This window comes from Trachurus japonicus, chromosome 18, assembly GCF_045865225.1.
Source record: "Trachurus japonicus isolate A0001 chromosome 18, Traja_1.0".
Taxonomy (NCBI): domain Eukaryota; kingdom Metazoa; phylum Chordata; class Actinopteri; order Carangiformes; family Carangidae; genus Trachurus; species Trachurus japonicus.
In genome coordinates, this window is record NC_140924.1 from 12,712,542 (window position 1) to 12,734,884 (window position 22,343).

Below are 22,343 nucleotides of genomic sequence, written 5' to 3' on the forward strand. Positions count from 1 at the left end.
AGACATGCCAACTCTCCCGAATCACGCGGGAGACTCCCGATTTTTAACCTCATTTCCCGCCGTGCTCCCGATAAGTAATTTATCCCGCTAATCTCCCGATTTTACGGTGAAGGAAACAAGTAAGCTTGTGGGGGATATTTGTCACATTATCTGGCAACCCTTACGCTACGTACAGTCTGCCAAAACACAAGAAGTCGTTGGCGCTTTCTGGCTTCCGGTTCAGCGTTTACCGTTCGGACTACACAGGATAGAGATGGATGAAGTGACACCTGAGACACCGAAAAAGAAAAGAAAAAGTGAAGTAAAAAGAACTGCACCCAATTCTGTACACTCACATGTATCTCTGCTGTTAATGCAATTAAACGATTTGCTTGTGAAGTTACAATTTTGAATGTGTTTCCTTTTTAATTACATGAATTTGAAGTTCAAGTTCAGTGGCCGTGGCCACTTTTCTTAATGGCAACAGCCACTTAATCCTATAGATGGTAGCAGTCAGTGGTACACAATTTTTTAATTTGATGTGCAATACTGCATACTAAATGCATTGCAGTGCCTTATTATTTAGCCTTCTGGTACTCATTTGAACAATTAAAACCGCTATTTTATTTTTCATTGTCCTTAAAAATCATTTATTGAATGTCAAAGAAACAACATTTTCAGAACAAGATTCCTTCATCAGGTTTAAAATACAAGGCAAGAAATGACAAATAATTACACCGGGGCCAATACACCGATGAAAAAAAAAATCTCCCTATTTTTCACAACCCAATGTTGGCAAGTATGAGATCAGCTATCTTTTGATTCTACAGCATTGGCTTTGCAAAATTGGCAGAAGCCCTTGGACCCCATCGCCATCAATAACCACATTTATTGACGTTTTCCACCGCTCTGCAAACATCATCTTGGTTGGTTGCTCTGATTGGTTGGAGGTCTGTCCAATTGAGGCATTTTGATCTACATCCATTGGTCACACCTCTTAGTTAGTCAGGATATAAGCTGCTGAACTAACGACCTACGCACTTGTTTTTGGTTGGACAACAGTCTTGAATCCATAGATACCAGAGGACCATCAACCGTGTAATGAACAGGAACCCGTCAGGATCATCTCACACAGCTTCAGTGATCAGAAATCTGCTTTAAAAAGTTCTGCTCTCGAGTCCAAAATGACCTCACGCTGCAAAAATGTTCAGTGTTGGAGCTGTAAGAGTGAGAGTCCTCCCACCTGACACACACACACACACACACACACTGACGAGAGGCTGTTTTTAATTCTCAGTCCTGGTCTCGGAGGGAAAGCGGACTCCACGGATCGGTGACAGTCCAGGTTTGTTTGGACGGACACGAGCGGCGTGGACCGGCACACATGTTTCTCACCCAGTCGTGGGCGTGTTTATTTGAACTAGTCGGTCGCTTGTGGAGACACAGGGCTCGTTGTTCGGCTGGAGGACGGAGTTTGTTTATCTGACTCTTCTGTCTCTTCCTGTGTCCCTGCTGAACTTTATGATTCAATAACCACCGCAGAGGTTTTTCAGGGGATGGATAGATGGATATTGCCCGCCTGTAGCACTTAGCGAATAGACGTCGTGATAAATAAGTGGAAAGAGTGTGAGAGTTTGTCAGTTGAGGACGATAAATTCCTGCAGCACATGTGTGTTTGAGTGTGTGATGTCAGAATCCTCCAGAGTCACACAGTGTGGAGCTCAGTATGGATCATTGAGGAGCTGTCAGTCATCGTTATAGTATTAAATGTTTCCATGGAGTTCACATCTGCTCCTGAACCCATTTTAAAACCCGGTTTGGTCTTTGATCTCCATCAGAACCGGTCTCCTATAGGCCATTGGTTCCCAACCTGGGAAGAGACTTAAGGGGGTCCACAGAGCTTCGTCTGTTCTGAGGTTGTGAGGTTATCAATATTATATTTGTGCATATTGAAATTTTAAAATCCCAATAACACACCCAACTGGATAATCAAAATCATGTATTTAAACAAAGACAATAGGAACAAAAACCTACAATACCTGCTTATGGGGACATGATAACAATTATGACACAACAAAGGAAAATGGACATAAAGATAAAATAAAACAAAATAGGATAGAATTTTTTTTTATATGGGGCTCCTCATTGTAATTAATTACCCATGGCAGGGCTCCACTTATTATCAACTGTTTACTTTTGTAAATAAAAGTTTCTATCACATTATTGTTTTGATGCGTCTGTGTGCAGGGGTTGGAAAAAAGGTTGGGAACCACTGTCCTATAGGCGACTGTGTCTGGTCCACTGATCAGAAGTTCAAGTCCAGACTCTGACAGTCCACAAGTCAAAGTGGCCTTCACGATCAAGATCAAGATCAAGATCAAGATTAAGATTAAGATTAAGATTAAGATTAAGATTAAGATTAAGATCAAGATCAAGATCAAGATTAAGATCAAGATCAAGAGGAACCCCGAATACCTATAAGGTTTGTTCAATGTACAAGTGTGATAAAGACCCCTAACTCCACTCACCCTAATCCCCTATCCTCTAATTTACCCAACCAGGACTGGTATAAAAGGACCTTCTGTCCGGCCTGGTTAAGGCTTGATGCCCAAACACGTCACAGATAGTTGGTTTTAAGGTCTAACATGACTGTTCCTTCACAATAAAAGCCTTAATCTTTTTAAAGAACAGTGCCTTGGAGGTTTTTTGTTTTTGTGTGTTTTTAATGTTAATTAAATTTAGAAAATAGATGAAACTGTAAATGAAACCAGATGAGTTTGCACCTGACACATTGGGATGTGACAGCTTAACAACAGTCGAACCAGACCGGAACCGCCCTGCGATGTCTTATTGTTATTTTTACTCACCGATGCGACGTGACCACAGGTCTGGACGTCAAGAACAAGACGTGCAGTAAAGCCAGACAGTGTGGTTTCTCACCAGGCTCATTTCATTAAAAAGACTCAGACCCAGTCAAGACCAAATAAAACTGTGCAGAAGTTATTGTAAAATACACCAGAGACTTTTTTATAACAATAAACACTTGAGTCTTGGGGGGAAGCCAAAGTCCTGAGAACTCCAACACTGTTATCCCAGTAAGGATAATTGATTTAGTCACTTACTTCACACTGTGACTGTTAATAAAACTAACCACAGAACAATGACTTCAACTTCATGGATATGTTGGTGTGTGTGTTGATCTAGGTAACGTAGAGTTTCATCAGTGAACTCAAATGAGAATCTGTGAACACACATGAGGACAGTGCATTTGAATTAAGAAGCAGGTGGTGTTAGGAAGTCAGCTAACGTTACCTGGATTTTAATACCCATCTGGATAATGATTTTTGCAGACAGGGAGCCGATTTAGTTATTTTTTATTTGTTTAACTTAGCTCAGTTTTGTCTGGCAAGTTATTTGTCTCCCACTCTGATTTCTCATTAAACCCATGTGGAAAAGACATTATATTATGTTAATACTTAGAAATGTAAGCATTTTTTTTCAATCAAAAGACAACACTTCCGTTTCTGATCAATTATCAATAATCTATTTTAATTTTGTAGTGTCATTGGTCTCACAGCTACAAAAAAAGGCAGTGGCAGAAATCATAACAGTATCAAACCAGGTAGAGAGGAAGTATTTACAAAGAGCATCAGTATCTGTAAACATAAGAGTGACACAATATGCAGACGATGAACTTTTGTTCACGATCAGTTCAATCTGTAGCAGCTCAAATCCAAATCATACAAACTGAAAATCACAAAGTGAAGTTGTATGGATTAGCTATTCTGAAGTGTCTGAATACTATTAATGATATTTTTTATTGATTGAGACATGTTTCTAAAAGCTCCTGTGTGGTTTCAATAAATACAAATAGAAAACAGAGCTGGTCACGAAGCCACTGACTAAAAAAAACCATCAGCAGTTCGTTAAGTACCAGGAGACGTCAAATCTCATTAAAATCTGTACCAGCTGATCAGCGGACTCTGTAAACTTGATGCAGGGACTCTCATTAAAGGAATAGTTAACTCAAAATTGAAAGAAGTTTCAGAGTCCTCCGTGGCTTCTCTGAGTCACAGGGGGTCTCGGCGTAGCAGTGCATGTCCATATAACGGTTGCAAATGGATACCAACTGTCTTCGTAACAAAAAGACACACCAAAAAACATCCAAATACCTCCATGCTGCTCGTATGTAATGTCCGTCTTGTATTGAAGCCCCGAAATGCAAAATTGTTCCGAAAAAAAATTAAATAAGTCTATATTTCAAGCTTGTTTGTAACGGAAGCTCCTCTTCCTGGTCCGTCCAAATCTTGTGGGATTTGTAACTCAGAGAAGGCACGGATAACTCTGAAACTTCTCCCAGCCCTTAGTCGACATGAGGGTGAGTAGATAATGAGAAATGACAATTTGAATTTTGGGTGAACTATTCTTTTAAACTTATTCCACCCAGCAGCCTCCTGAGGTCCGACCACTTCCTGCCTCCATCAGGACGTCAGTTTGGTCTTGTCCTGCGCGACGCCGCCGGGGAGCTGGTCCGGTGAGATGTTGATCCTCCTCACGTTGAGCTCGGCGGCGAAGCCTCGGGCCTTCTGGTAGAAGAAGAGTGAGAGTTCGCGGTCGACGAGGAAGTTGTGGTAGATGGTGGCGAGGCGCGTGCACAGCTGCAGCTGCGACCGCTTGTTGCCCAGGTCCATGGCTGCAGCCAGAGCCAGGTGGTAGTAGCCTGCAGCGTCGAACGGGTCCTGGACACAGAGCAGCAGCATACATGACAAAATGATACGTGTTTATAATATTGGCTGTTGTGTCTGATATAAAAACAGAAGAAATTTAATTAAACATAATTTATGTTAATAATAGAGAAGCTGTATGAGGACATGGTTGCATTTTTTATCATGTTATTTTGACATCATCCTTCATTTACCTTCATCACAAAGTGCAATAGAGTGCCGAAGTGGAAGCAGCCCCATGGGTCCTCAATTCAAAAAAAGTCTCCATACAAATGAACGGGACTCCAAGTTTTATTTCGTGATCCGTTTGAATTGTGCCATGACAAAAAAATATGTCCTCTACCTGTTTAAAACATCACGTTTCATGCCGAGAAATCAGCAGTTTGTTGTAAAACTATTGTAAAATTAAATTCCAGAGTCCGTAAGTTTATGTATTATTATTATGTATGTGATGATAATATATTCAAATATATATGTGACATATATGGCCCTATATCCAGGAAGGTTGAATATATTATCATCACATACATAATAACCTTTTATACGTATATACACACATAATGTTTTTTATATTGCATTATATATTGCAATCATATATTTTGACACTATAAACAGTATATACAGTATACATTCAATATATATACATCTATGTATAAATCTTTTACGTACTATGTACTATCAACAACTTTAATATGTGTATATGTACGTATGTATATGTACAATATATATGCAAATATAATATGTAACCACATACATAGGAATTTGTTATGGTTAAAATCTACACGACATATATATAGGATATATACTATATATATTATTGACATATATTGCATAAAAATAACAGACAAGATGTATGTTACTTAGTACATCTATTACACATTTATATATATTTTATGTATAGCTAATGAAACGAAGGTTTTAAGTGAACGTACACATTTATATATTCATATTTATATTTATATTTATATTTATATTGGTCACTGTATGAAATTGCTTCATCATTGAAATACATTGCTATAACAGGAAAGGAAATGTATTCTATGTACATGTATTGTATTGTCAGATATTGTCAATATATTGATATTGTCTGATTTCCATCCAGTGACCTCCCTCCTCACCTTCAGGTCGTAGAAGATGATGTCCCCCAGCGTCTGGTACACCCTGACGTAGTACAGCGTTTCCTCGTCGAACTGCAGAGGAGCTGGACACAGGGTCAGGGTCTTCAGGTAGTGATGCTCAGCCAGTTCAAACTGGCCCAGGCGGTGGTAGAGAGCGGCCAGACGGTGGTAGGCCACCCGCTCGTTCAGACTCTCACCTGTCAGACACACAGCAGATACAGAGAAGGTTAAAGGGATAGTTCAACATTTTGGCAAATTGGTCCATTGCCATAATCCCTATAGTCATAGCAGTAGGTTCGTTACCTTTAATTGTCGGTGCAAGCTATTTTTAGAACGGCGGAGCAGAGCCGCGAGCTGCTCAGAGCTACGCTATGGAGGCTCATGGGATTTCTTGGTTTCCCTCATCAAACTCATCAAATACACAATCCAACAACTCCACAACGCTCTGGTGGACAAGTTGTGACCTGCACATTCACCACGCTATGAGATAATAACACAACGTTACCAGACAGAGTTGTTTTAGAGGGAAATACAAAGACTGATTGATGAAAAACTGCCCCCGACGGAAACGCGCATCAGCAGTTTTGCATGAATTTACCTTGAAAACAACTCTGTCTCGTAACACCGACCAGTAAAGGTAACGAACCTACTGCTAAGACTATAGGGATTATGTCAATGGGCCAATTTGCCAAAATGTTATTAAACTATCCCTTTAATAATCTCTGGATCTCAGAGGAGAACCTCTCCCATTGATTTCCATCGTGTTGTGGTTCTGGTACCTTGAGTCATGCTGATGTCCAGAGCGGTCTGAGCGAACTCCACCGCCTCGCCGTGCAGCTCCAGACTGAGCATCACCTCCGTCAGCTTGTTGCACAGCCTGAGCCGAGTGCCGACGCTGCTGCTCTTCACTGCGATGGGCAGAGCTCGGTCCTACAAACACACACACACACACACACACACACACACACACACGGAGGATGATTTATCTGAAGTGTTGTTAGTGCAGCTGTAGAGATGTTGGAGATGTTTGTTGTGGCGTCTCACCCTGTAGAAGGTGATGGCTTTGTCTCGGTCCTGGCTGCTGTTGAAGAAAATGTCTCCTGCAGCTTCCAGCAGCTTCAGGATGAACCGGGTGTCTCCTGTGCTCAGAGCCACGTCCTGAGCTGCCTGAGGGACACACACACACACACACACACACACACACAGGCTTTTATTCTGAAGGCGATATACAGTTTAAATATATATAAATATTACATGATTTTTTGGGGGGGATTCAAGCAATTATCCACTCACGTTATGGTGAAGAAATGGACCCACCATCCAACACTTAAAGTATTTGGTTTCTCTGATTGTTTTTATTCTGAAATCTACTCTGTTTTTATTGGATCACCCAGGAAACAATCAGCCAATCAGAAGACAGACTGACTCAGAGCCTCTTCTCTTCTTGGTTGGCTGACACCGACTTGTTGTTTCTGTAAAACTACACTGAGATGGTTTTTGGTTCATAAAACCACAAATACATCTTCTTCTGGACCAAACCTTCAAAATAAAACACAAAACCTTTTACGGTAACCCTTTAATTTACAGGAATACCCAAGAAATAACAATTAATTGCATAGTAATGTCAAGAAATAGCCTAGAAATGAGAATTTCATAGTAATGTCATGTTTTTCATAAAGGGAAAAGATTACACATGCTTTTCATGCTTTGAATTTTTCCTCTTGCAATCAATCGTTATTTCTTGGCTATATTCCTCGACATTACTATGAAATACACTGTTATTTCTAGGCTATTTCTAGACATTATTACGCAATTACTTGTTATTTCTTGGCTATTTCTTATCGGTTACTCTATTTACTAGTCTTGTTATGCTTAATATTTTGTTTTCTTTGGATTATGATAAACTGGAGACATGTCCTCTCATCCATTGTCCCTCAAAGGATTCATGGTTCATCTAATGGATCGATGGAGCTGCTGCAGGTCGGTTTTCATATTCAACATTTTCCTGAGGTCATGTGAATTTATAGTCCGTTAAATCTCAGCGCTACAGGATAAATACTGGACCCGACAGACGCGGTTTGTTCTCAGACCTGGACGTAAAGGTCCACCAGCTCCGTCTGTCCCAGCAGGTGGTAGATCTTCCCGGCCTGCAGCCACCCCAACGCCTCCTTCTCCCGGCAGCCCAGGTCGATGAAGATGCCCAGACTGGTCTTGGTGTAGTCCAGAGCCGCCCAGTACGCCCTGACACACACACAGACACACACTCACAGTGAACTGGCATGTAAAAACTAATCTACGAATGATAGTTTCCACTCGCACGCAACAAGACAAGCAGGTCACCTACACCGACCACGTTGTAATACCACCAGAGGGCAGAAGCCGACAGCTCCTCCTCCTTGGCAATATTTAAAAAGAAACTACTGTTAAAATTAACAGAACATCAAAACATGGTTTGACTTTTTAATTCTGCTTTCCTATAGCGCCCCATATTTCTTTAGTTTTTCTTTTCTTTTCCTTTTTTAGTGTTTACTTGAACTTAATTCATCTGTACCAGTTCTCTTCTTCTGTCTCGCTTTCTTTTCTCACCTCTTTTCGTTTATTTATTTAGTGTTGTTATCATTACTACTACTTTTATTTTTACTACCAACATCTTTCCCGTATTTTTCATTTTTTTCCTTTCTTTTTTTTTTTTTTAATTTTGTTATTTCTATACCTTGCACAAGGTATGTGATTATTATTTCTTGACTGTGCTTCAATTATTTGTTAGATCAAGGTGAGGTCATGTTATAAGCCTTTCGGGTTTCAGAACTCACCTGCACATTTCTTTTTCGTATCTTTCTTACTAGTAAGAGAGATAAGTAAATGTTTTGTTTTATTTTTTATGTGCAAATAAATAAATAAAAAAAAAAGATAAAGAACACACAAACACACACACACACACACAAACACACACCTGTCTGTGGTCAGAGTGAGGTAGAGCTGGCTGACGGCCTGCAGCGCCTCCCCCTCCTGGGCTCGGTCCCCTGAACGCCTCAGCAGCTGCACCTGGTGCTGGTTGTAGATGATGCACTGCGCCTGGTCTGGACTCTCGCGGCCGTACAGACGACACAGCTCCCTGGTCGCCGTCAGCTGACCTGGAAAACACCAGCACACACACACACACACACACGTCCAGTTACACACGTTTTGAATGAATGAATGAATTTATTTTGAACGAACGTGTCTAAAATGAGAAAAATATATGTAAAAAAAACAAAAAATAAAACTGTAAGAATCATCAAATCATAATATGCACAAGTTTGAAAAAGGAGTAGGAAAGAGTATGCACTATATATATCTATCTATCTCCTACCTAAATCAATAAACATAATACTACATCCATAAAAATATATAAAACCTATATATACACTACATAATATCCATAATATCCCATATGTTTAGCAATTTATTTTTTATCCCTCATCTTCCATAAACCAATTTAGAAATATTTTACCTCTTCTTAAATATACTTATGTTTGTACTTTGCTTTATCCCATGCCTTTATCTCTCTCTATGCACATGCTTTAAAGGGATAGTTCAACATTTTGGCAAATTGGCCCATTGCCATAATCCCTATAGTCATAGCAGTAGGTTCATTACCTTTAATTGTAGGTAAAAGCTATTTTTAGATCAGTGGGGGCGGAGACGTGAGCTCTGCACGTCGCGCTGTACTTTCCCTTATCAAACTCATCAAATACACAATCCAACAACTCCAAAACGCTCTGGTGGATAAGTTGTGACCTGCACATTCACCACGCTATGAGATAGTAATGTAACGTTACGAGACAGAGTTGTTTTAGAGGTAAATGCAGAGCTTGTACTGACAATTAAAGGTAATGAACCTACTGCTGTGACTATAGGGATTATGGCAATGGGCGAATTTGCAATAAAATGTTGAAATATCCCTTTAAAAAACCAACAACAAACACCCAGAATGATGCACCTACAGTCCAGCAGGTTGGCGTCGATGGCCAGCAGCAGAGCCCACTCGTAGCATCCTTTCCCATAATGCACCTGCTGCTGCCTGACGTAGAGCCGGCCCAGCTGCAGCAGCGCCGCGATGAAGTTGCCCTGGTGACCGTCTCCGTCCAGCTCCGAGAACAGCTGCACCGCCTCCGTCAGGTGCCCCATGGCCAGGCCGCGAGCTCCGGCCTTCAGACACAGCAGGCCTTCATCATGAGGAGGAGGAGGAGGAGGAGGAGGAGGAGGGACAGAGTCAGAGTCCCACCAGAGGACACAGTAATCATGTCAATCACAACTATATAGATATATATGTTTATATTTCAACGAACCATGTCAGCAACACATGTATAGATATATTTTTATATTTCGATGAATCATGTCAATTGCAATTGTATAGATATATATATACATATTTTTTTATAATTCAACGAATCAAGTCAAACACAACTGTATAGATTTATATTTTTATATTTAAATGAATCATGTCAATCGCAGCTATATAGATTATATATATACTTTTTTACAATTTAAAGAATCATGTACCTTTTCCTGTTATCTACTGGTCCTCTGTCTTTATGGACTTTTTATGTTAATTGTTGTATTGTTTTGGGGACTACGGATGTAATTTAGCACACGTGCTAAATCCGGTGTATTTACCGTGGGTACTCTAGTACTCACTGTCCATTAATATGCATTGTCCCGACTAAATAAACAAATAAAGTAAAGTACATCTGTCTGTGGGTGCAGTAACACATCTGGCCTGGTCTTACCCAGGTTGGCCTGAGCCACGGCCCAGTTCTGCAGGTCCTCGTACTCCTGGCAGATGTCGATGGCGGCCTGGTAGCTCTCTGCCGCCCTCTGCAGGTTCCCCACACACCGCAGGGCCACGCCACGCATGTTGAGCACCACTCCTTCAAACACATGTAGGTTAACTATGATGATATGTCCTGTCATATATGACTGATATGTGTTCCTATATCCAGAGTGATTATATAAATATATATAAACAACCTCAAGATATGAAGACATTAGTGTATTACATATAGAAAAAACAATAGGAAAACGGTGGCCCTTCTTTACCTGATTTTATAAGATAAGATAAGATAAGATAACACACAGTACAAATAGAAAAATAAGAGAAAGAATGAAATATAAACAATCTTTGAAAATGAATTCATAGTGTAAAGAATTCTATGTGCAAATGTTATACTGTATGTCTGGATTTATACAATCTCTATACAACTCTATGACTTCAATTACTTGATCTGATTTCAATATTGATATTTTTACTCATTGAAATTTCATTTATTGTTCATTTAAAGTTGTTTTTATGGGTATTTTTAAGTACGTAAGTAAATTTAATTTATATAGCACTTTTCGTTTACAACAAGGATAAAATGCAATAAAATACAGTACTTTATTTAGTGATAGTAAGAGAGATGGACAGATAGGAGGGAGGGCTCAGCCTTAATGCTGCGCTCTGTACCAGGTGAGACACATAAACTAACTCATATAAATTCTCCACAAGAATGAAATACAATGATTTCAGTCTCACACAATAAAAGCTGCAGTCAGGGCAGAGTTACAGTCAATAATCTATAATCTATAATAAATCTGCCAACACCTGTGAAGTTTATTGATATATATGTTGTATGTAGTGTCATTAACTTGTACAGAGGACTGACAGGTCCTATAAAAACAACAGTTTGTGTATAAGTCATGTGCTGAAACTATGTGTTAAAGGGATAGTTCACCCAAAATTGAAATTTCACTCATTATCTACTCACCCTCATGTCGACTAAGGGCTGGGAGAAGTTTCAGAGTCCTCCGTGGCTTCTCTGAGTTACAGGGGGTCTCGGCGTAGCAGTGCATGTCCATATAACGGTTGCAAATGGATACCAACTGTCTTCGTAACAAAAAGACAAGTCAAATTTGGACGAACCAGGGTCTGTCCTCTTCCCAGTTCGTCCAAATGTGATGAACCGGGAAGAGGAGCTTTGAGAAGCTTCCGCTACAAAACAAGCTTGAAATATAGACTTATTTAATTTTTTTCGGGACAATTTCGCATTTCGGGGCTTCAATACAAGACGCCGGACATTACATACGAGCAGTATGGAGGTATTTGGATGTTTTTTGGTGTGTCTTTTTGGACGAAGAAAAGTGAGCCCCATTCGCTACCGTCAGTGCTGGACGGAGCCCCGTTGTAACTCAGAGAAGCCACGGAGGACTCTGAAACTTCTCCCAGCCCTTAGTCCACATGAGGGTGGGTAGATAATGAGTGAAATTTGAATTTTGGGTGAACTATCCCTTTAAAGGGACAATGAGTAGAACAAACCTGTTAAACAGCTGGGTCATCATAACTGTAACATGTAACCGTGGAAACCCACTGACCTTCCTGCGGGGTGGTGCAGTGCTCCGGCATGGAGGACAGGACGGCGTCCAGGATGTCCAGAGCGACGCCGGGCTGGTTGTCGTCGATGTGGAGCCAGGCCAGCCAGATGAGGGCGCCGTTTCTCTCCGGAGCAGAGACGGCAGCGTTGGCATTGGCGACGTTGGCGGTCGCTTTTTTGGCCGTCGCTTTTTTTTGAGCGACAGCGACCTGCTGCTGCTGCTGCTGCTGAGCCGGACCGTCGTCGTTGACGAGGCGATGCATGAGGCCGACGGCTCGTCCGACCATCCGGTGCTTGTAGAAGAGCTGGCAGAGACACACGGTCAGCTGATGGAGCAGGACGCGGACTCCTCCTCCTCTTCCTCCTCCTCCTCCTCCTCCTCCGTCCCGCAGCCGGACGAAGCCGAGCGCCTGCTGCAGGAACGGAGCGAGCTGCGGCGGGACGGCCGGCCCCGTCTCCCGCTCCGTGATGATCCCGTGGTTCAGCTCGTGCACGTTGTCGAGGACCAGACTCATGGCGAGGAGACAGTCGCCGAGCCCGGCCGCCGGCTGCAGAGCCGCCGTCCGGGCCGCGCTGACCCCGAGGTAGGGGAGGCGGAGCCGAGCGTAGAGCCGCCCGAGGCTCAGGTAGCCGTGGCTCACAGAGACGCTCCACGCCGTCTGACAGTCGGAGCAGCAGAGAACCAGGAGTCTCTCTAGGAACGGGACGGCCGGAGCTCCGTCGTCGCCGGACGACCAGTGGTGCTTCGCCAGCAGGAAGCAGGCGCGGGCCTCGGCCTTCCGGTTGTGGGACAGCACGGCTTTCTTGAGGAAGTACTTCAGAGCGGCGTCGTCCTCCAAGCTCCGCAGACAGTCGGGGACGCCCAGGATCAAGGCGACGAGTCTCTGCGTCACGGAGAAGAAGCTCTCTGTGTTCTTCTGCAGCAGGTAAATGGCGGCGAGGTTGGAGTAGACGCTCGCCAGCAGCCGGAGGTCCCTGAACGCCTCGCGCGGGAGGCCCAGCGCCTCCTCGAAGTAGACGCGCGCCTGGCTGAACTTGAGCCGCCCGGCGCAGAGCTTCCCCAGCAGGAAGCACAGGCGCGTCTGAGGCCAGAGGAGACGCTTCTTCCTGGCGGTTTCCCTGGCGACGCCCAGGAAGGAGACGAGCTCGTCCTCGTCGGCGTGGCCGCGGAAGGCCGAGGAGGCGAGGAGCTCGGGGCCGAGTCGGTACAGGACGCCGAACTCCGGCCGGTAGTCCCGTCCCTCCAGGAAGGAGAAGAGCGACACGAAGCTCTCAGTGCTGTTGTTGTTTCCCTCCACGGTCGGGTGGACGGTGAAACACGGAGGACTCGGGTCTTCTTCGGCCTCCGAGGACGGATCAGAGTCGTCCAGAGACCCGGTCCTGGTCCCGGTCCCGGTCCTGGTCGCACCGAGATCTGGTCCCGAGGTTTTCCCAGAGTCCAGGATCCTCTGAATGTTTCTCTTCAGCTGCGTCTGTTGAGTCTCAGGTTCAGTCAAACTTCTGACTGCAACAGAACAAACACAACGACACTAAAGACAAAAAAGATAAATAACAAACACGTTGATGAGACGTTCAGGTAGAAACACTCACCTGGCGGTTTCTTCTCAGCGTCCTGGCAGCTGAAAACATCTGGAGGAAGTGCAAGAAACTGAATTAGATCATGAAACCTCTGCAACTGGTGAAAACCATGAAGAAGCACATTCAGGTGAACTTTACACCTGAATGAGTTATTTTTTCCTATGATATCATGTTTTTCTTGATGACTGTTCCCTTAAATCAACTACTTACCTATTTACAGTAAAGGGACAATGAAGAGTTTCAGAAAGTGAAGTGCAAATTCTTGGACCGGCACAAGACGGACAAAAGCGAAAACATTTGCCAAGAAAGTTTACATTCATCAAGAATGAAAGTCGGAGGTTCTAAGACGATCAGATACCATCGTAGTTCCGACTATAAACGGCGATTCGGCGGCGTTATTCCCATGACCCGCCGGGCAGCGTCTGGGAAACTGAAACTAGGAAATGCTGGCCGAGTCGACCACTAAATAATTATAACAAAATAACTATAAAGACAAAACGATATATTTAATATAAATATGGACCCATTAACAAGTGGGTAACATAGATTCATCCACGTTAATATGAGACTCTTTTATAACCAAAATAATATGTTCATGTTTGTTGTTTCTGTTCTGGTGTTTGACTTTTAACTAATAAATTAATGTCAGGTCTCCAGACTAACTTTTTTTTACTAGGAGCACAGTGGCCCTAAACTTAAAATTTTAGGAGCACACACCACAAATCGACTTGCAAAGCAAATATTTTCACATTGTCTTTTCATTCATGATCCTCATCACACACATTGACCTGACACCTGTGATGACAGAAACCAGATTCTTTGAGTCGTCCCTTCCATGTTTCACCAGTGTTTACATTTTTTTAAAATAAATAATCAGCAAATCTACATTTACTTAGATTTACTTGCACTGTCTCAAATTTTCGGGGAAAAATGCCTCCATTTAGGGGCAGTTTGGAGCCCTGAATGTGTTGAACGAATTAATATCTATGTAATAATGGTAGCTGCAAAACTGAATTGCCCTCCAGGATAAATAAAGTTGTATTCAATTCAATTCAATTCAATTCAATTCAATTCAATTCAATTCAGTTCCAATGATGGGGCTCGGTGGCAGTGATCCAGTCTCTCTTTACCCAGTTTGTAGCTGTGACCGGTGTCGTCCTGAGATCTCTTCTTCAGTAAAGCCGTCGTCTCCTCAATGACTTTGTCCTCGTGCAGACTGAAGAACGTCCTCTCGTCTTCGTCAAAGAAAATATCTGCTGAGCTGCAGAGAAGACGACAACAACAACACACAATGTCATTCTAATTCATTAGTTATTCGTTCTTTCTATTATCACTGTGATCAACATAATACATCATTCAATAGTTGTCATATAATCAATATTGGTGCTACACCCACTCGTAAGTGTCAGTGGACGGTTTCACTAGACTCGTCTTGACCAGTCCCACTTCTCCTGTCACCTCCTTCCTGCCTGTGAACCAATTAAAACACGACACCAGGAGTCCCTCGATGACGACGCGATCACCAGGCGCCAGGCTCAGCTCGTCCGGGCCCTCGGCATCGTACTCCTCCGTGGCCACACACGTCCCCCTGGCTGGACAGAGCAGAGAGAACATGGAGGCTTTTAAACAAGGAAAATAACATAACACCGATCCTGTCTTCTCATTGGCTGACTGTTTTCTTGAGTGATCCAATAAAAATTTAACAGATTTAAGAATAAACACTCAGAAAAAAACAAAATCCTGCAACAGGTGTTGGAAGGGCGGGGCTTGGTGACTGCTTTGTTGTGACATCACAAAGTGACAGGAAGTCCTAACGGCTGGTTTTAAGGCTCAGTTTCTGAATACAGGCTGTGTGCATTTCTCTGTGGACTGAGGCTTTGATACTTTCACAGTATTAATATAGAACCTAGAGCTGCTTTATAATCACACTACACATGGACGTCTACCTTTATACTGTATGGAGCTTTAACACAAACATCTACCTTTACACTGTATGGAGCTTTAACACAAACATCTACCTTTATACCGTATGGAGCTTTAACACAAACATCTACCTTTACTTTGAAGGAGCTTTAACACATACATCTACCTTCATTTTGAAGTAAAATCAGGCCTATTTTTTAGGCCTTTTCTCGAAAATTGCATATCCATAATAAAATGAGTATATCTCTGCAACCACAAGGTATATTTGAATACTTTTGGTGTCATAGTAAAGGGAAAAAAAATGAGGAATTGCTGAGATGTGTAAATTTCAGTATATCTGTTACTGGTAAAGAGTAAATGAAGATGACACACAGAAAAAAATTAATAAAAATTAATATTCGCCTAAAAAAAAATCATATTTTTGATGAGTGCCCTTTAGAATAATGCTGATGAAGCTCAAACTCTCTATAAAATCATTGTACAACATGTGAACATTGTCTCTGCAGTGGTTGATTCTGATTAATTGAAGCAGGACAAAATTATTGAGATTTTACTACAAAATATCCAGGCGAACTTTCCAAAATGTCCATTTTTGGCACAGCTTGGAACCACCTGCTACTATAAACTATTGTTTAATCTTTATTTTCACACAATTTGGATAAACTAACTGAAAATAAATCTACTGGAACCGATTGGAAATAACTAACATGCTGTATTCATTGTCTCTGCGCCCTGTGCAGCTCAGAGCAGCTTCTGGGTGGGTTTGGCTTTCAGCCTCTATCTCTGCAGCGCAGTGGTCGATTCGAGTGAGGGGCGGCTCATTTTAACCAATAGAGAGCAGAGAATGACGCTAGACCCACGTCGATGTGATTGGCCGCACCTGCAGCCATGTGACAGCCATGAACCAATCAGATCAGCAGATCCACGTGCAGGCCAACGTGGGGTTGTATGCGCGCGCACCAGGCTTCCGTGTAGGGACCTAGAGCCGTCGGGTTTCGGCCCGGCTGGTTCAGATGTACACACTAGGCAGAGTTCAACTGGAAATATTGTGGATTTACCCATAACACAACCTTTTCACGGCAAAACAGCAAAGGTAAGAGCAAATGTACGACCATGTTTTGGCCACGCAGTGTCTGTTTTTGCTCGACTTTGCTGGTTGTTGTCTTCTCCCTCTGCCGTGCTGCTGCTAGCTGCTGTTGCTGGGGGACGCTCTGATGTTCACGTTCAGATGAGCGGTCGCTGATGTGTTTTGCATAATGTACAGTTGTATACGAGCCAGAAATGTGGCGACTGGGTCCACACAGAGGTGCTTTATGAAGTTTGATGTCTAGTTGTTTGTTTGAGTAGTGTTTGGGCTGTGTTTGGGTCATATAAACATGGTTTTTACACGTTGTAGCCCAGCTTCTGCTGTTTAATTTGACATATAATATGACCATATTCTTTCATAATCAGTGCACTGGGGGCTCTGTTATTGTTATGCATGTCTTCAAGTCCCCCATATGGGGGACTCTGGATTTTAATTTAATACAAACATCTTCTCTTACCAAACTGCAGAGGGAAGTCACAGGCAGGTTTCCCGTCTCCGACTAAAATGCCCTCGGCACAGGATTTGAGAAACCATCTGTGAACAGACGGGATCGACGTAGATCAGAGGAGGAGAACCAGCTCATGGACTCCACACACAGGCTCTGAGTTTGTACCGTGTGTGAGACTCACTGGTGAAACGGAGCGACGGGCTCCAGAGCTGGTCTGGGAGCGGTTCCTCGGCCTCCGTCGGCCAGGGAGAGGACGGTCCAACCAGAGCCCAGGAAGGGCGGCTCGAACTGGGCCACGTCTCCCTGCTCCAGGTACAGGTCTCCGCCAGAGGTGGAGCTGTCAAACATCTGGTTGGCGGTGCAACTCGCAAACAAAGAACCTGAAGACAGAGAGGAAGACAAGGTGTGAAATACTGTCCTCATCATTAACTGTATTAGTTAAAGGGATAGTTCACCCAAAATTCTAATTTCACTCATTATCTACTCACCCTCATGTTGACTAAGTGAGAAGAGTCCTCCGTGGCTTCTCTGAGTTACAGCGGGGCTCGGCGCAGCAGTATTTGTCCATATAATGGTTGTGAATGGAGCTCACTTTTCTTTGTCCAAAAAGACACACCAAAAAACATCCAAATACCTCCATAGTGCTCGTCTGTAATGTCCCTCTTGTATTGAAGCCCCGGCATGAGAAATTGTTCCGAAAAAAATTAAATAAGTCTATATTTTAAGCTTGTTTGTAGCAGAAGCTCCAAGTGTCTCAGTTCACTGCTCTGCCTGTGTCAGTGCAAATCTCGCGTGATTTGCACTGACCGGCGGAACAATTTCTCATGTCGGGGCTTCAATACAAGAGGGACATTACAGACGAGCACTATGGAGGTATTTGGATGTTTTTTGGTGTGTCTTTTTGGACGAAGAAAGTTGGTATCCATTGACAACCATTATATGGACAAATACTGCTGTGCCGACCCCCCCGTAACTGAAAATTCTCACAGCTCTTAGTCGACAAGAGGGTGTGTAGAAAATGAGTGAAATTTGAATTTTGAGTGAACTATCCCGTTAATGATTATAGTTTTCATTAGGGTCATTGTGGCCTTTACAATGTTAATAACTCCCCAATACACCAGACCTAGGAGATAAACTGTAGTAAAATGTGATCAATAACACTCTATAAAATCATCTATAACATATTATGATATTTCTACAGTCACTCTGATGGTTCAGTTGCAGCATATCAGTCGTTTTATAACTTCTTTTTCTGTGCAGCAGCTTCCTGGTCTGACTCTATCACCCACCGTCCTGCATGAGGATGCGTTTGTAGATGAGACCGAGCGTTTCCTCCTGGATGGAAACTTCAATAGAGACATCGTCCTCCACAGAACTGAGCCAAAACGTCTGGTCCAACAGCAAACTCTCCATACAGCGACCCAGGAAACCTGCAGAGGGGGCAAAGAAGTGGTGATAATGAAATTTGACACAGTCATTATCGCCATTAATCAACAGTTTTATCTGATTACAACACGTACCTATTGTGTAATACGTGGTGAACTTCCATATCTCCTCAAATGTTTTGAATCTTACGTAAATGACTTTTTCTTCGCTGTTAATGGATATGAGGTGAGCAGACAGCTCCTATACAGACAAGGACAAGGACACAGTTATAACTACACAACACAACACAGTATGAAGGCTGTCTGTCTAACAAATAATATAAAACCACACAGAGGCGTCTGAGACTCTGAGATATTCTGATATTTCACATGAACCTGAAAATATTTGGAAATTGTAAGGATTCAGAAACATGGTGAAAGACAGACAGTTGTAAAGTTAAAATGAAGAGGAAATGCATTTCTAAAAACAGATTTCTGCTCTTTCATACAGAAATCGTTCATTCATGCAGCTGCAGGAAGTTGGTGACTGTTTAACAGCTTAAAATGGCACAAAGTGGTCAGGTGTGTGTGTGTGTGTGTCTGTGTGTGTGTGTGTGTGTGTGTGTGTGAGTGTGTGAGTGTGTGTGTGTGTGTGTGTGTGACGAGCTGTACCATGAAGAGGGCGTTGACCTTGGTGCTGTCGACCTGCAGGACGCGCAGTTTCCCCCTCAACATTTCCTTTAACTGGTCGTCTGCAGGAAGACGCCCCGGACCTCTGACCACGTCCAGCAGGACAGGCAGAGCTGAGGACAGGGAACAGACAGGGAACCGTCAGAGAACAGAGAGGGAACAGAAAACAGGCAGGGAACAGAAAATAGGCAGGGAACAGTCAGGGAACAGAAAACGGTCAGGGAACAGACAGAAGAGTTGAGGAACAGTTAGGGAATAGAAAACAGGGAACAGTTGAGGAAAGGTCAGGGAACAGAAAACTGTCAGGGAACAGTTGAGGAACAGTCAGGGAACAGACAGAGAAGAGTTGGGGAACAATTAGGGAACAGAAAACAGGGAACAGTTCAGGAAAGGTCAGGGAATAAAAAACAGTCAGGAAACAGTTAAGGAACAGTGAGGGAATAGACAGAGAAGAGTTGAGGAACAGTTAGGGAACAGTCAGGGAACAGAAAACAGTCAGTGAACAGTGAGGGAACAGACAGAGAAGAGTTGAGGAACAGTTAGGGAACAGAAAACAATCAGGGAACAGTTGAGGAACAGTAAGGGAACAGACAGAGAAGAGTTGAGGAACAGTTAGGGAACAGTTAGGGAACATTCAGGGAACAGGGAACAGACAGAGAAGAGTTGAGGAACAGTTAGGGAACCGTCATGGAACAGAAAACAGTCAGGGAGCAGTTGAGGAACAGTCAGAGAACAGAAAACACTCAGGGGACAGACGGAGAAGAGTTGGGGAACAATTAGGGAACAGAAAACAGGGAAGAGTTCAGGAACAGTCAGGGAACAGTTCAGGAAAGGTCAGGGAACACAAAACAGTCAGGGAACAGAAAACAGGGAACAGTTGAGGAACAGTTAGGGAACAGTCGGGGAACAGGGAACAGAAAACAGTCAGGGAACAGTTGAGGAACAGTCAGAGAGCAGAAAATAGTCAGAGAACAGAAAACACTCAGGGAACAGACAGAGAAGAGCTGGGGAACAATTAGGGAACAGTCAGGGAACAGAAAACAGGGAACGGTTCAGGAAAGGTCAGGGAACAGAAAACAGTCGGGGAAAAGTCAGGGAACAGACAGAAGAGTTGAGGAACTGTTAGGGAACAGTCAGGGAACATAACACTGTCAGGGAACAGTTGAGGAACAGTCAGGGAACAGACAGAGAAGAGTTGAGGAACAGTTAGGGAACAGATATGATGTCAAAGTTCGAATGACACCAAAATGATGGATAAATGAATCAAGATGTAAGTCAGTGGGTTAAATTTCAGTCATCAGATTCTCAACACAACAATACGTTGTTATAAAAATATACTTTTGAATACTTCAGTATTTTTTTATAATCAAGTACTCCTGTTGTCTGTGTGATGATGAACGACTGTAGTTGAGTTAATATTTGATTTAAACAACAAGACAGAACAACGCTGTGATGAACTCTCAGATTAATGAGTGACTGCAGAGGAACTCACTCACAGGTTCAAGGTGTAAACCACCACTTTTAAATCAAACACATCATGTGCTCGTTCTCGTGACTCGAAGACACGGCCGCTGGCAGCAAAGCATCATGGTACATCTGCTCTGCTCAGCGGGCAGAATGAGGACGATACCCACTGACGACCGGTGTGTCACATGGTCAGTGCATGAGACTGGCATGTGATGCGTGAAGAGTAGCTAGACCGTCCGTTACAGTACTATCAGCTGGTGACATCACACACAGGTGAGTTTTTACCTGCCGGGACGTTCTCCTCACATGGCGACACAGTTCCCTTCACGCTCACAGCATCTGTAAAGACGAACCACAGCTGGAATCAGAGAAAAATCACACAGAAAAAACACACGCTCTACTACTTTCAAAGCGACGGGTGGTTCAGTGGAGTGACAGGAAGTTTGTGGGTTTGACCTCTGACCCCGGCAGGATGGACTCTGTGTCTCCTCCTAAAACGCTGTTGTCAGATCATCAGACTGTCACTGTCAGAGGGAAGTCTCTATATTTATCATAACATGGGGTTATTTCCTGTTTTTAATGGGTTAATCAATGCATAAACGACTGGATTGCTGTATTTTAATGGATTATATTTTTAATTCTGAGGCCTCGCTTGTGGTTAAAAACTTAAACACTGACAAAATTGAATAAAATATAGTATTAAAACGTATCCTAATTGATTATAATATTTAGTTAAAACACCTTAAAAGAGAAAAATATATATTGATATTTTTTGTTTGCTGTTATTGTAGCTTTTAAAATCTGTTTTATTGCATCTCCTTGTCAATTTTCCTGCTTTTATTGGATCTGTGAGGCTCTACAGCACTAACTTGTATGTAAAGTGCTATTAATTGTCTAATTGATTGACTGGTTCATTGATATAAGCCATCATTCTTAACTAAAAGCTAATTTCTGCTGTGCTATCCTTAATCCAATATCTCACTTAGCTCCAGTGGATGTTAAAAAATAATGCAAGTGGTGATTGATATAATTGATTATTTCCTATCATTAGCTGTTCAATCATCTGTCCCATACCCCACTATACTCAACCACCTGGAGGTCTAACAACAGTTGATATGTACCACGTCACCTGAGCCCTATGTAATCAGTAGTAATAGTACTTTGTAGTGGATAAAACAACAGTATCAGTATCGGTACAGACCCATGGTGCTGGTTCCGAGGGGACCGGCTGCTCCCCGCTGGCTCTGCCCGTCACAGCAGCTCTCTCTCCGGCACCTGTGGCTCCCGGTGTCTCGGTCCGAGCGGGATCATGAGTCCCGTGCAGCACATCCAGATGCTGGCGACACAACTTTGTGTCACAGAGCGTCAAGCTGACCGCAGGAACTGCTGCTGCTGCTTTTCAAAATAAATGTCATGTTGACAGTAGTAATACGAATTTGGATTTTTAAACAAACAAAATATTTATTATAGTTTGCTTCAGCCAATTTGGTAACCCTTTAATTTACATGGCGTTAATTGCGAAGCAATGTCAAGATATAGCCAATAAATAATGGTCAATTTCATAATAATGTCA

General features: G+C 42.8%; 1 protein-coding gene across 1 annotated transcript; it reads right to left on the reverse strand.

The window, feature by feature from the left end:
* Positions 1-4,265: 4,265 nt before the first annotated feature.
* sh3tc1 (SH3 domain and tetratricopeptide repeats 1) lies at positions 4,266-22,139 on the reverse strand. The gene is made up of 20 exons (XM_085759437.1): positions 21,972-22,139; positions 21,056-21,109; positions 19,286-19,416; positions 18,770-18,875; positions 18,539-18,679; positions 17,431-17,629; positions 17,259-17,335; positions 15,188-15,383; positions 14,922-15,052; positions 13,804-13,842; positions 12,434-13,717; positions 12,215-12,355; positions 10,594-10,734; positions 9,808-10,029; positions 8,775-8,955; positions 7,912-8,062; positions 6,866-6,988; positions 6,601-6,751; positions 5,822-6,018; positions 4,266-4,718 (listed from the first exon to the last, which is right to left on the reverse strand). The coding sequence occupies exons 1-20, from the start codon at positions 21,973-21,975 to the stop codon at positions 4,461-4,463; spliced, it is 3,927 nt and encodes a 1,308-aa protein (XP_085615563.1). The 5' UTR covers positions 21,976-22,139; the 3' UTR covers positions 4,266-4,460.
* Between the last annotated feature and the right edge of the window lie 204 nt (positions 22,140-22,343).

Bases quoted from the DNA above. Each gene is read 5' to 3' on its own strand.
- sh3tc1 (XM_085759437.1), bottom strand. The intron at 17,630-18,538 runs GTGGGTGATAGA...CTCTGTCTTCAG, and splicing joins ACGCATCCTCATGCAGGACG to GTTCTTTGTTTGCGAGTTGC. The intron at 8,063-8,774 runs GTGTGTGTTTGT...TGTGTGTGTCAG, and splicing joins CTCACTCTGACCACAGACAG to GGCGTACTGGGCGGCTCTGG.